This window comes from Liolophura sinensis, chromosome 1 (genome assembly GCF_032854445.1).
Source record: "Liolophura sinensis isolate JHLJ2023 chromosome 1, CUHK_Ljap_v2, whole genome shotgun sequence".
Taxonomy (NCBI): Eukaryota; Metazoa; Mollusca; class Polyplacophora; order Chitonida; family Chitonidae; genus Liolophura; species Liolophura sinensis.
The window spans coordinates 32,937,758-32,952,745 of NC_088295.1; the positions used below are offsets into that span (position 1 = coordinate 32,937,758).

General features: G+C 39.0%; 1 protein-coding gene across 1 annotated transcript in view; it reads right to left on the minus strand.

Annotated features, from left to right (window-relative positions):
- Window positions 1–13,366: 13,366 nt before the first annotated feature.
- LOC135479157 (tyrosine-protein phosphatase 10D-like) overlaps window positions 13,367–14,988 on the minus strand; it is a 77,740-nt gene continuing 76,118 nt past the window's right edge. The window contains exon 16 of the mRNA XM_064758961.1: window positions 13,367–13,519. Coding sequence (XP_064615031.1) covers window positions 13,367–13,519 — 153 coding nt within the window. The remainder of the gene's footprint in view (window positions 13,520–14,988) is intronic.

A 14,988-nucleotide genomic window follows, 5' to 3' on the forward strand; every position in this document is an offset into this window, starting at 1 on the left:
TACCAGGAGGAAACCGTCTCTTTTCGCAATGTATTCTCAGTTTACCTGAGAAAACTATACTGATTTCAAACCGTATAGCAGAAGCAGCGAGAATTGCGTTCGCAAATGAGCAAAGGCATGAGAGTCGCGGATATCCAGCGCTTTAGCCTTCTGAACAAGCGACGGCCCATTCACCTAATACTGAGGGGAACTTGAATACAGTGCGATGTAAAATGAGAGAGAGAGAGAGAGACCTCAGCCACTGCAGCACTTGTGTTTCATGGCCAATCATACTCCTAAAGATGTGAGGGACTACATGAGAGAACAAAAGAGTATATACTACTGAATCGCCGTGTTAACAGTGAGGCTTTCTTCAGAATGATAGGATTGACACATGAATACGCAAATCTACATGTAGCTCAAATACAAGATTTTACCTGACATGAAATTCATGCCCAAAAATTTATTAAACTTAGAATAGGTTTGAACTTGACCCTTTGCTACAACTGTAACATACAACTGATTCAATCTTTTGCTGAATGGGATATGTAGCTACCAAGAACAGTCCTATTTGAAAATTTGTTCACATAAATGTTAACTTTAGGGAAAAGCTACAACCTTATAAACAAACAGGCTGGTCAACTCTACCTGACCAAAAGCTCGGTGTAAGCTTGAGTGTATATTTATTTATTTGGTGTGTGTTCTACTCTGTACTCACGGTTTTTTTCACTTATACGATGTGATGTTATCATATCTACATGAAAACCAATTACGCTCAACGTAGGCCTATATGTATTTAGTATAACCCTGACCTGCGTCACGTGACTACGGTCAAATGAGCAACTTCTGTATAGACATGAATAAGAATTATAGCTTGCGCAATCACAGACTTCGTATTATGGCGTCCTACAGGTGCACATGTACCTACCAGCACCTGTAACACATAAGGCTACCTTGTTGAGATCAAATTGTGATATTTCCAGTCAGGTTCTGATATATATAAAAAAGACCCTGATTGACAGTTCAGTCATTGTGTCAGTTCAAATTGGAATTATCCTGACTTGTTGAAGACAGAATCTTTTGTTCTAATCAGATTTTAAGTAATTCTTAATCGAGAAATAAATATCTAGGCTGTATCCCTTTTCTTTCATGTCTCCGGCGTCAGTGTCTAAAGTTTTTAGGTAAGACATTGTCTCGCTTTTTTAAAGTGAAATGTCATGAAACAGTTTGCCTTACCCTTCCTTGCACTCCTTAAGTATGCATATTAAACTCTCGCCGTAGGCCCTTGTGTGTCCATTACTTACCTTAAACCGTATGGTATTGTAAATAGGTCAGCAGAGACTCTGATCCACTTCCTGACTGTCTGGTATTGGAAACGTAAAATTGTACAGGGCGTATTTACAGAAGCCTGATAAAGACATCTCGTCCTGCGCCTCGCCAGGATTCCGGCACAATCACCGTTCGGGCGACAGCCGTAGTGTCCTCCTTACACCACCTCGCGCCTCAGGTGTCGCCACATGTGACGGGCCACGCAAGGCGAAGACGCTACGGTTCTCATGTTGAATGAGTGAGTGCTTGGGGCTTAACGTCGCGCTCAACAATTTTTCAGTCATATGACGACGATTCTCATGTTGCGGGATAAATAGCTAGGGCATCACAGTTGGGTGATCGCATGCATCCGTTTGACGGAATTGGGCACGTATTTTGGGGGAAGCATTCTTAATCATACCATCAAGATGACAACCTGGGGATGGCACGAAGCACGGTGATGTGAAGTGAGGGCAAATAGCTTCGTGCCATAGTGCCATCATTTCGCACCATCGTGCCATCACTTCACATTACCGTGCTTCGTGCCATCACCTGACGATGGGACGATGGTACGATGGTACTATGATGGCCTTATTCGGCTTCCGTAGTTGACCCGTATAAACGCTGGTATTTGTTATCAGCATACCCTGTAATAGTTGGCAATTGGTCCCACGTAACCCGTAAAATTCGGCTTCTTTTCAGTTTAGCTTTAAGTTAAGAGTTTTATAATAACTATTCATGTAAGTGCATAAACAATAGCCTCTAACACACACATCCACCCCTATCACCATGTCGTGGGTAAACTTAAATAAACAAGTAATGCGGTGATGGTACATGCAATATATTAGACGGCACAGGGCCCAGTTTCACGAAGATGTCGTACATGTATGATAATCGCACATATAGGACAATGGTACGGTAACAGTGACGTACAAAATAGCATACGACACATGTACGATAAAAACAATGTCGCACGCCGCTTTGTGAAGCCAGGCCCTGGTTAAAGTGAATCAAGAATCTTACAATACATGGTTTCCTCATGGTCTGTCATAGGCATCATAATACTTTCTAGCACAAACGCCCTTTCCGGCTTCAAATACAGGCTGATTAGTAACGGAGGTTATAAAATGCGTAAATCAATCAAACAGTGCTTTAACGGATTGCGCCACCATGCTCTGATTGTTTTCGGAGTTATCAACTGATGTCACAGCTTTTAAGCTCTGGTGATCTTATACAGTTTAACTCTAAACAGTTTAACTTTAAACGGGTTTAATTCTACCAATAGCGGACGTCGATGTCTAGATTAAAGCAGTAGGAACTGGAATTGTACTCTGTGTCATCAAACTGATATAATGATGAGGACAGCGTATGTTAGATGCCATTCTACTGCTTGTCTTGTACTGTGGCTTATAGTGATATGACTGAAATAATCAAATGTAAGCACATTAAAGCACTGAAAGTAACTATCAAAAGAATCATTGTTTTTCTTCAGACAAATATTTTTGTTGCGGTACACGAATGTATTAACAGTTGCACAAGGTGGTATTTTCTGGTTCGTTTTCTAGTTCAGAACAAGTTATATGTTCCTTTGTTGATGTCGTCTCTTTCGGATCAGTATAAAATATTCAGATTCAGTTAAATGTATAGGTCTACTTTGTACATATACATTACATCGTTGTTTAGAAGCTGCATTTGAGCCTAATATTCAGATTAAACTGTAGGAAATTCTCGTGTTTTGGCCTAAAGAAAACACTCTTCTTACCACATGCGAGCTATCCTCCTACACTGAGGAGCGGTTTAAATATCTACCACCCTAGGATTGTTTACCTGTTTGTTTAGTTACCACGAGATTTAATATAATGCTTTTTAAACACTTAGGATCGTTGCCACCTTTTATATGTCACCCTAGGTTTGTTAGTCAGTTTGTTATGTTTGTTATTTTTTTTTTTTGGATATCCAAAAAGTTAAGTATTCAGCTAGAACCTAGTGTGGGTGAAGGGCACAGCCTTTTGCGTTGATCAGTCTAGTTGTTCACCGATTCGGGACGTATGTATTTCATTTGCGGTGTAACGACGTGGGATAGCCTTATGGTAGGAGATAACCGGATTGTCCGGAGTGAGCCACTTTTGTCAGTTGCCATACAATCTTCTTGAATCGAAGCCACAGCAGAAGCAGTGGTAGCACAATGTAACATTTTAAGGCCTCTAGCCTAATCACTATAGACATCTCTCTTATGCCGTGTAGACTTTAGTAATGTACAGACACCAGGCATATCTGCGCTTTACAAGATAAAGAAACCTGTGTCAGTGTTTGAGATGGCATCACGTAGAGAGATAAAAGGAGGGAGTTCCCTGTTTCATACATTTATTAACACCGGCTTAGGTACATGCACGTTCCTTTTACGATACTTTTCCAAGGTGAACAAAGGACGTCAGCGAGCATGTGATGTGTAGGGAAAAAAAAGAGACGGAGCGAAAGGGGCTCGCATAGGGGGCACTGACATAGCACACCTCATCGAATTATTATTATTTCATCGAATACTGGCAGAACATTTTTTTGTCTCACGCACTACACGAACTATTGGTATCTGTAGATTGGTGTTTAAAACCGTGCTCAGAAACATTTCACTAACAGGACAGTGGTTTATGAATTTAAGAAATCGGAGTGCTTGGAGTCATCTACGGATGTAAACCCCCTTGCTGCGGATGGATTCGAACGCACGATATCATTGGTGAAGAGCCTCATAGTCTGGAGGGCGACAGCTTTAAGCATTTAGACATTTGCAACGATCGCTGATTTCAGTGCATAAGCATGACCTCGCCTGCCGTCCGTTAATCACTATACAGCAAGTATTACATTACATCCTTTCATGTTTACCACTCTGGCATTAGTTAGATCTAAACAGTGTTGAAGAGGCCTTTAGACCCAACGCTTTCTGAACTATTCTGCTTTCATTAGTCTACAGTCGATTTCTTTTAGCAAATCGCCTATTTTCAGCTGTCTGTAAAGTCAGTCATACTGGCTACCAAAAATACTTTTCCTCAGTAACACCTCACACCACAAGCTCTACACCTTGAAATGTTGTAGGTCTACATTATTGCAAGGAAAATGCAGTTAGAATTCTTTTCCTAATTCATGGTGTTGAACTGCATTAGCTTTCTTTCAAAGGCAGGAACTCATCGCCTCTGGTGACGTCATAATTATTCAAAAACAAGTGACATGCTGGTCAATGAACGTGGAGAGATCAGTGGAGGTAATGCGGGTCTAGGTAGTGGACTATGGGCGCGGGGAGTAACCTGTTTTACAATAAAACGCAGAAACACAGCCCACACTTCTGTCTCAGCGAATAGACAACCTTGTTTTATTATCACAGAATTTCTTAACATCCAAGTCTTTAATCATATTACCATGAGATCATATACTACAAAAGATAAGATAAGATTCATTTATGAGTGTAATATTATACTAAAACATGCGAATAAGGTCAAATATGGCATTGTCAGAAACAATGTTTAAATTAAGTCGAGAACAGTTTAGGTGTGGAAATTCGTCAAAAAATATTAAACTCTTCCCAATATATCCAGCATGCCACTTATTTTGGAGTAAACATAACGTCACCTGAGTTCTTGCCGTCGAAACCGAGCTTGTGCATTTTAACATTATTAATTAGATAAACTCTTCTGATTTCATTTTCTGTGCAAGAATTTGGACTTCCAACGTATCCATGCGTACAGTTTGCTTAGTTACGTGTCACTGACTAAAATTTTGGTAGCGAATGTGACTGATTTTACATGCAGCTGAATATAGGCATCTGACTAAAAAAAGTAGACTATAGTGCAGGCAATGAAATTAATTTGTGGATGAACAGCCCGTGTCAGCTTGTGAACTCAAGATATATTAGTGCGCAGTGATAAGTAACTCGAGTATTCTGATTTTTGTGGACTGATGTTTAGCTTCGTGTTTTGTTTGACCCAGAGTCTTTACGAGGAACTATGTTCCTGTGAATGTATATGACGTATATTTGAGAACGAAATATTCGGCGAAACAATTTTATTTATTTATTTGACTATAGCTTAACTGATTTGGAAATTTAAATTTTCCTGTTTTCGGGCAGTACCTGTTGTGTCGTGCAATTGCAAAACATAATCTCATTCTACAACACTGAATATATGACCTGTGTCCAGCCGTGGTTTGAGTCGGTGAGTATATATTCAGGAGGACTGAAAAATAAAGAAGAACTGAAATAGGCAGAGACCCGTGATTATAAACGTTAAAACCTTATGTGCTGTATTAAGTTTTGTATGTTTTTGAATGTACTGCTAAATCAATAGGATTAAAATTTTATTTCTTTAATACATTTCTTTAAACGGAATCATTTGGTGCTAGTTTCTTTGACCACTTATTTAGTCATCCATCGCACCTCGTTTTGTCAAACACTCCAGGAGATCGCATGTGAGAACCTTTTATGTCTAGTGTTCCGGGATCGTAATACGACACACCGGTTGTTGACGACAGCTTAGGTGGCATATCGAAGTCTCTGTCATTTAACCTGACGTATCATATAGCTGGAATGACCTTTTGGACGCGACATAACAGACAGTGAAATAGACGCTGTTGCATATACTTCATCCTCAAGAAGTTTGTTTTTGTTACCCTTGTCTTGCTGTTCCAAGATACCTAATAGCACTACACACATCGATGTGTGATGGACAGCACGTAAAGTAGGTGCCGTTATCTGACATGTAGAATTGTTGGTATCAAAGCCGCTATCCTTTAGGATGAAGAGACGGCCCATCAGAGCTAGCTGACGACGTACATATGTGGTAAAAAGGCAAACTCAAGGCTTGATTTTCAGACATCGTACAAGGTTATTGAATGCTGAATTGTTCTACAAACAACAAACAGTAATTCTAAATTAAAAAATCTACCATGGAAACCCGCCTCGAAGTAGGGACACGGGGATCAAACCCGGATCGCGTCATGCACAAAGACTTCAAAAGGTGGTGCTTGTTGCTTGACCTTCAACACTGACAGGTTACAGGAAGAAAACAAAACCGGATGGCCCGGTATCAGTGTAATGTTATGGCGTTATTTCTGAAGTCGTCGGCAAAGAACAAATAACTTTTGGCAAATCTTCAGATTCCATCCATCAGACAAATTTACAATGGAACTTCGATTAACGTTCATCGGGTTAATTATTGTGATGAAACATGCTGAAAGACGTTCAAACATGTGACCTTTCTGAAAGATTGGAGATTATATCTCATTAATGTTACTGTCAGAGCAACTCTTCTGACCTTGAACCAATCTCTAGCTCTAGATCCACATCTAGCGATAGGTCAAGGGGAAATACCAATACATGTAGCTATCACTTTAATCGTATTGTCGGAGCAACTCTTCTGGCCTTGACCTGTTAGGGTATCGGTCTAATAAGCCAAAATCAATTCCCGATAATGAGCCTAACCTGGGTCAAACAGAGTAACATTCTCAAACACTCAACTGGTTGGTTTAACAATTTAATAAATCAAGAAGGAAAATAATGAGTTAAACTACAAATAGCAATGTACAGGATATATATATTAAGTGTTACAATAAATGGCGGCAGCTTACTAGTATGTATAAGAACTTCAGGCCTGAGTTACGCTACAGTCCTTAACTTGACTTTCCGTCATTGTCCTTTCCCGCCCTGGAATATTCCAGTCCTGTCTATGGACGTCCGTTTCTTCTTTTATGGCGCAGTTTGTTGATCTCCCCCAAACATAACACGGTTAAATCCTCCGACTCGTCTTACCAAGGGGGGTTGATTCTCTTCTGGTATCGAGACCACAGATCCTCCAGCAATCATACACGATGGTCACAGTTCGCAAATAGCAGAATGTCCGCCAACAATCATCCGTTAGTCCTAGTCCGGCTAATCCAAATTAGACCGGCTTTTCCACTCCACAGGTACTAACGATTTCTTCTGACAATAGCTGTGATGTATCGCCCGTAACTCCGTCAAAGAAGCCTTATAGCGCTCCAAATCTCTGTTGATAACTATCACTGACTCTCTCACTGACTGACTCTCTCAAAACCTACAAATCTGCCGCCTTATATACTGTCATCGAAGCTTTGAGAAAGAACAAAGAAAAAGATAAACACGGTCATTTTCCAGAAGCATCGGTCAGTCGAAACTGACTGGCTAGGAATTTACACGATGTTGTATATTTAGACTACCCGGCTGCGACTGAAATGAACACGTCACGTGACTAAGCCGCCCTAGAAAATCTACAGTTATAAACATGCAATGTATTGTTACATGACAGACCTAACCTCTAGCGCTAGATCCACCTCTAGCAATAGGTCAAGGGAAAATACCAATACATGTACAACTGTGTATCCGTAACCATATATCCTTAAATGTTTTAATGTTTTGTTTGACTACCCAGCTTCCAGTGTTCTAAATCCAGTCGAATCTGTTGGTGGTTCATTCCCAGCCTCTGTTGAAACCAGTTAGAATGTGAATATTCAGTCTAAAATTAATATGAGGTCACAATTATGGGTAAGGGACACTAGAGGTCCTATGGTAAACCACCGACCTTGGACAAATTACTGACAAAGTTTTCTAAGTGTGATGCATAGATCTGAAAACGTGGTCTTCATTAAAAAGTTAGTTATAAAGCTGTTTATATATCGTCACAAGGACCCATGAACAAAGAGAATGGGACTGAATGAACCCTCAACTCGTGTTCCTAGTGAAGTAGCTTACCGTGAGGAGCGGCTATGGTACCAAAGTAGACAGTAGTTTCCCCCAAGCGTATTCACAGAGAAAAGGTTCAGAAAACCCATGCCAGAGGCCGTCGCAGTCAGGATGTAATTTGACAAAGCTCTGCTTCAGAAAGCCAAGACACAGGGTATAAGGCTTGACATGGTTTCTGCCGTGCTTTCTTGACATACTCATGGTGGCGTTTGCTAAATTCATCTAGTGTCTTTCGAATTTCAGTTTCTGGGTTTGTAGCATGTGTGCCGTCTGGCTGACACATCATTTGCATCTATTTACCGTTGCGGCGTCATATGACTAAAGTTAGATTTTACCAGTTATGGTTTTTAACATTCACAGCCTAACATGGTCTGGTTCAAGTGATGTAGACAATTAAAAAAAGCAATATAGATCACTTGTATTCTTAGGTGTAATATTAAGTTCTACAAAGGTGCTATCATTATGGTCAATAACGTCAAACTTTCTTATAAATATCAGTCAAAATCCAATACTGTACATGAAATGTCTTAGTTGACCATTCCCACCCTCAATGATTTATTTATTTATCTGATTGGTGTTGTACGCGTACTCAAGAATATTTCGCTATACGACGGCGGCCAGCAGTATGGTGGGCGGAAACCGTCACCCTCAATGATGAATGAAGGACGATATCGTGTCTAATGAGCTCCGAGTTATATCATGACCCTCACAGTAATCCTCTTCGGGTTGATGGATTCTGTTCACATCGCGGATAATTCCAACACCAAAGGCGGAATAAGACTCACAGGACACCAAGAAGAATAAATGAGTGTAAAACTAACGAGAAATTATTTATTTCTAAAATCGTTAAAACTTTGTTTCCGACTTTCTCCTTGTTATCATATATACAGTACACATATAGTTGTAAAAGTGTATTTGCGATCCTTAATTACTGAACTAACTTACCAGCGATAACCAGCCGTCTTTCAGGATCTGCACGATTCTCTTCTAAATCCATCAGAGTCAGTGTGTAGTTTGTAGGACCAGAGTAAGGTTCTCAGTGAGTGAGTGAGTGAGAGCTTGGGGTTCAACGTCGTACTTAACAAATTTTCAGTCACATGACGACGAAGGAATCCTTAGAATGCATGTAATGTGCCTCTTTGTGGCAGGACGGATTTCCATCGCTCTTTTATCTAGTGCTACTTCAATGAGACGCCTTACCGAAGGCAAGTAAGCCGCCCCGCCCGTTAGTGGGGCCCGGTCAAGGCTCAGGGGGAAAGGTCATTGTAGCAAACTACCGTCAAAATAGACCATTAAGTACAAGCACGAAAAATAATAAACGAAAACAAATCAACGCAGTTTACTAGCTTTATTTAGGTAAAAGAAGACTTTCAGCGGACCTACCGATACATTAACACAAAAACGCAAAAAAGCAAATATCAAAACCACATACATTATAGAACAAGTCTAAAAACATGTAAGGTTGAATTGACATGACCATGTACAAAGCCATCTCGGATTTGCCAGTTAAAAGCTTACATTTTGTCATTCTTATGAACTCTGCACTGATATGATTTTCAAAATGGTGGAATACGTCGAAAACTACAGGGGGGGCAAAATTAACATTTAATCTCTGACTCTTTATCGATATCGTTAATTCATTTACCAATATTCGATAAATCATTTATCGACATCGATAAATAGATTAGCGATATCGACATAAAGTGTTCCCTGCTGGTTTCAGTGGAAATGACTGCTCCGTCTATGTTGCTACAAGAGGAAGGCTGAGAAAAATGCATGTATTTACAATAGCCGACTAAGGAGAGTCCACGAATAAGGCAGTAGAATCAAGGCTGTGTCACCTATATCCGTGATCCAATTCAACAGAACCACGGAAACACGAGTGATGCGGGTACTCGTGTAATACCTGTACACATTTGAAAATTTCCTTCGATTTACTCGGTTTAGCAAATTTTTTTAAAATCCGGCTTAATATATTACGAGATTTCAGGAAGAAGCAATCATTATAAGAAATACTCGTAGGCCTGTTTATCGATATCATTAATTCATTTATGAATTGATATGTATTATTCATTTATCGATATCGATAAATACCAATAAAATTGTATATTGTTTATTATCGATAAATTGTTTTTTGTTTTATTGACATGAATAATTCCTTTACGAATATAGATATATCGTTTATTCTGCCCCTCATAGAAAACATGTCGTGCGAATCACGTAATCACGCTTCTGTTAGTTAGATGTTACAAAATATGTAACAAGTAATTTGGTGGATTCGATTCAGCTTAAAAGCTGATTCGCCTTTAAGTTTCATTCGAACAATAAATATTTACCAGGGGCCGAACTGAGGGCAGTCTTTTTGTGTATTTATACTTCAAAAAATTTCTCTGGTAAACTGTCACAGTGACAACCACACTTTCCAACACCAAACAATAAAATAGCATTGAGAAACATTACATTTAGGAAACAGTGTTCTAAAGAAACAAAACAAAGCAAAACAGTCACTAAACATTATGTAAGGTGATATACAATGATTACATCTATATAATAAAGCATAAAAGATTGAAACAGACTCGGTCAGTTGTATGTAACGAGTTTGGGCAAAGTTCGGGTTTTGAGAATATTTGAATATCAACAGGTGTCTTTAAAATTACACAAAAACGAAGAATGCCTTTTCTTCTGCAGAACTTCACCTTAAATAAACCTATCCGAGCGTGCAAAATTTTGTGAACTACCATAAAAGCATTGTTTATAAAACCATATAAATTTATATATTCTTACAAACCATTCATTTCTGTAATATTACACGAATGTCTATCGAAAAAAAAACTTAGAATATACAGATGCAAAGCAAAACTTCGTCTCAATGGTCACTTGTGTCAAAATTTGCGAGCGTATTTAGGATAATGGTCAGAAACTGAAAATATATACAATAAAAAAGTAAACAAATTTCTAAATGATTTATGGCCAACAGTAACAATTTTTTTTATCAAAAATGCTAGGCCTACATGTATTATTGATTTTTTCCGATGTGTCAAATAGAACATTTCAATCTGTTCAATGCTATATAAAATAGTTTTCAACCATACCGTCGCAACGTTAAAATGTGTAAGAACTGAACGACGGGAGACAACTCCCATTAAAAACTACCAATATAGCCCTGTCGGAACGTACCTCAATACGATTTCATTGCTTCTCTCCGTTAGCGCGGGTAGCGATTTCTACCTGCAAAGCTTAGTTTATCTTAAAAATGTAACAAGTTCATTCGTATGAAGTGTGACATTTGTCATCCAGTCAGAAGGATTACATTTTTCAAAACATGCTTCAGTTAAAAAAAAAACATGGTTAATTTCAACAATGACACACATGGAGAATAATTATTTGCGTGTTTGCTTAATTCTAATATCTATGTCAAGAAAAGCATATACAGGTGAAAACCAGCAACCCTTGGCTTAAACGTCGTGTCAAAGACAAAATGAAGTAAATCTTAGAATTTTGACCTTTGTTGACGGCATCGGAACCCAACTTAAGGCAACAGGTCGTTTCTTTTGCCTTTGTCACAGAAATATCATTTTATTTGAAAACCTTGATTATAGTAAACGTGTTCGTCATCCGGGCAATCATCCAGCATTATCCGTTTGATGATTTCACACACACAGTCATGGATGAAGATGTACTGAGCCTGCAAAAGGGAAACATACACGGTAGAAAACAAGCCGCAAGCATTTTGTAAGTACTTTTTTCTAACCATTAAGTTTAATGAGCAGTCCAACAGTCTCATGGTTTGCAGGATGGTATTTTCCCAAAATGAGAGTCTACAGCAACTACAACTCATTTGTGCAATGTAAAGTTTGAGTTACGAGCATTAGTAAACTTAGACATCTGGAATTATTTTACATTCACTTGTTGAAACTGCTATCCAACAAAATCGTCTTCTTTAAGGTATTAAAATATCTGATTTGACTATGTGTGTCTTCTGAGGGCCCTCTTTGCGGTGTTGCCTGCTAGTGTGTTTGAGCTCAGGGCACGAGGCTAATTTCACAGGCATGACAGGGGCGAATCATGGTTCTGTTGCATTTCATACCTTTGGCAATGCTTGTCTTCCCGGCCAGTGAAGTATATATTGCTTGGTTTGTCCGCCAAAGATTTTGTCAGCGTTTATTTGTTATGCCTGTCTGCCATCGGCTTTGTAGAAACAATTATTGACTGAATTACCATGGCGCTACTAATTTTAAAGTATTCGTAAGGACAATTAGAATAAAATCCTAACTGGGATAAACTGACAAAAGACTGGATTGCACCGGTTACACCATTAAACAACTATCACACCATCGTGAGTGTGATGTCCTCCATGCTGTGGCTTTGTACTGAATGGAATTTTGGCCACAGCAATGGGTACCTGACCACTGTTTTATAGACGTAATACTCTTGAGATCAGTGTGAAGGACCACCTCAAAAAATTAATACATAGCAGTAATTCACTACATGGTCCACAAAGAAGAAAATGTTATTTTTCGTATGAGTTTTCGAAGTAATATCTTCATGCCTTAATAAACCGAGAAACCCAGTTTTAAACGCTCAGTGCACTGCTTGCAACCAAACCACAGTAAGTATAGTGCTTACCTCAGTCTGTACCATGCGTGGGCGGTGACCTCTCATGTTCAGAACGATGCCATAGATGTCAATGGAGGGATCAGAGTCAGCTGTAGGGTCACACATGTTCTCACGAATCTGATCGACAGCGATGAATGTTCCGGATCGTCCAACACCAGCACTGTGTATCAAATACATGTGTATTAAATTCATATAAATGTGATATTAATGCTAATTGTGGTTAATGTTACTACCAGTGGTAAGGGTAATGATAGTTAATGTTACTACCAATGTTTATGGTAATGGTAGTTAATGTTACTACCAATGTTAATGGTAATGGTAGTTAATGCTATTACCAATGTAGTAGTAACGGCAGTTAATGCTACTACCAACGTTAATGGCAATGGTAGTTAATGTTACTGCCAATGTTAAAGGTAATGGTAGTTAATGTGACTACCAATGTTAATGGTAAACCAAACGTGCTTCTACGGTGAGCTGTTTTGGCTGTTCTTTCATTCATACGGTGATACGAGACTCAACACAATCATATCATTACATATGCATTCACACACATTTGTTAAAATCTTAATATCTAATACTATTCTTGAGTACAGCGTACATCAAACGAATAAATAAATAAATAATATCTAATAACATGTGCTCTGTGAATGTCTTATTATTTTTTTTCGGGTGGGGGGGGGGTGGCAAATCCGACTATAAACTGCTGAAGACATGAGTATGTTATTACCTGCAGTGTACGAGGAGGGGTCCACTCATGTTCGGTCTGACATGGCTTCTGACATCCTGAAGGAAGTTCACCATATCTTCACAGTTTGACACTCCAAAGTCTGGCCACGTCAAAAACTGAAAGTGTTTGATTTTGCGGACAGTTGTATCCTACAAACACAAAACGGAATACGAAACTCGAAAAGCATACATTTATTCGTTTGTATAAATGTGGTAAACGTAATAGGTAATGTAATGGTACCACTATCGGAGAGAAAAGATGAAAAACAACTGGTTTGTTTACCTCTGAGGACAGCGATAGGCCTTACAAAATATCACACAAAGGCACACGAAGACGCTTGAATAAGTTCAATACTTTATTTTATTTATTTATTTGATTGGTGTTTTACGCCGTACTCAAGAATATCTCACTTATGCAACGGCGGCCAGCATTATGGTGGGAGGAAACCGGGCAGAGCCCTGGGGAAACCCACGACCATCCGCAGGTTGTTGGAAGACCTTCCCACTTACGGTCGGAGAGGAAGCCAGCATGAACTGGGCTTGAACTCACAGCGACCACATTGGTGAGAAACTCCTGGGTCATTACGCTGCGTTAGCGCGCTAACCAACTGAGCCACAGAGGCCCCTACTTATATTTTAACAAAACAGGCAAATAATACAACTTGCAATAACATACAAAACAATACAAATAATTAACAAATGTGTAGTCTCTTACTGATGAAAGTGTTGAAATCCGAATGGAATATTCCGGCTTCCAAAAGCGTGTAAGTAAACATAAATATGAATCCACACCTAACAGATATTTCTCAATCGAGGGATGACAGTCCGATCAGTGACAAGCTTTAGTGGCGGACAATGGTTTATTCCTCAACTGCCTGTGACGAGGTATCTTCTCAGAACAGTAGCGTTCTTGATGCTGAGCTGTCGATGTATGTTTCTCTCATAGGAAATATACATAATGTCACTTTTGGGGTAGACTGTGGTGAAATGTACGTAATCGCACAAAGAGACAATCAGCGATACGAGCTCCAAAATAATATCTCAAAAAATAGCAAGTGGCGACTGCTTTCACGTGAACTTGATTAAATGACTGAGACCTTCACAATTTCAACGCTCATATTTATAGACTAACGTAAAGAAAATTCTGGAAGGTTTGATCGTAAACATGTTTACAACACCAATACATATTTCCAGAATGTATACCGTATGCACAATGACACTAAACTTATCAACACCGAAACCTGGCGAACACTCGACTGAATCATAGTGCTGGCTATAACATACACAAAGGGGAAAATGTAGGTCAGGCGATAACAAATAAAAAAAAAATAATAATAATACAATGTTTAAAGACGGGGCTCGTAACAATTCTCCAACTAAAGAAAAGATAACTGTACAGTATGGTGATCTTTGCAATCAATAAGTATAACATATATACAATATTTACAAAATGATGTTATAAGGGATACACAAATGTCAATCAAGCTCTGGATAGCAGGTCAGTCACAATGTTATCCTTACCAGTCATATGTACAATTCCAGAACATAAGGCTGTAAGGTCAAACACCATCGTAATAATCTCTGATTTTTTGTTCTTTAACTTCTCTAAAAACACCAAA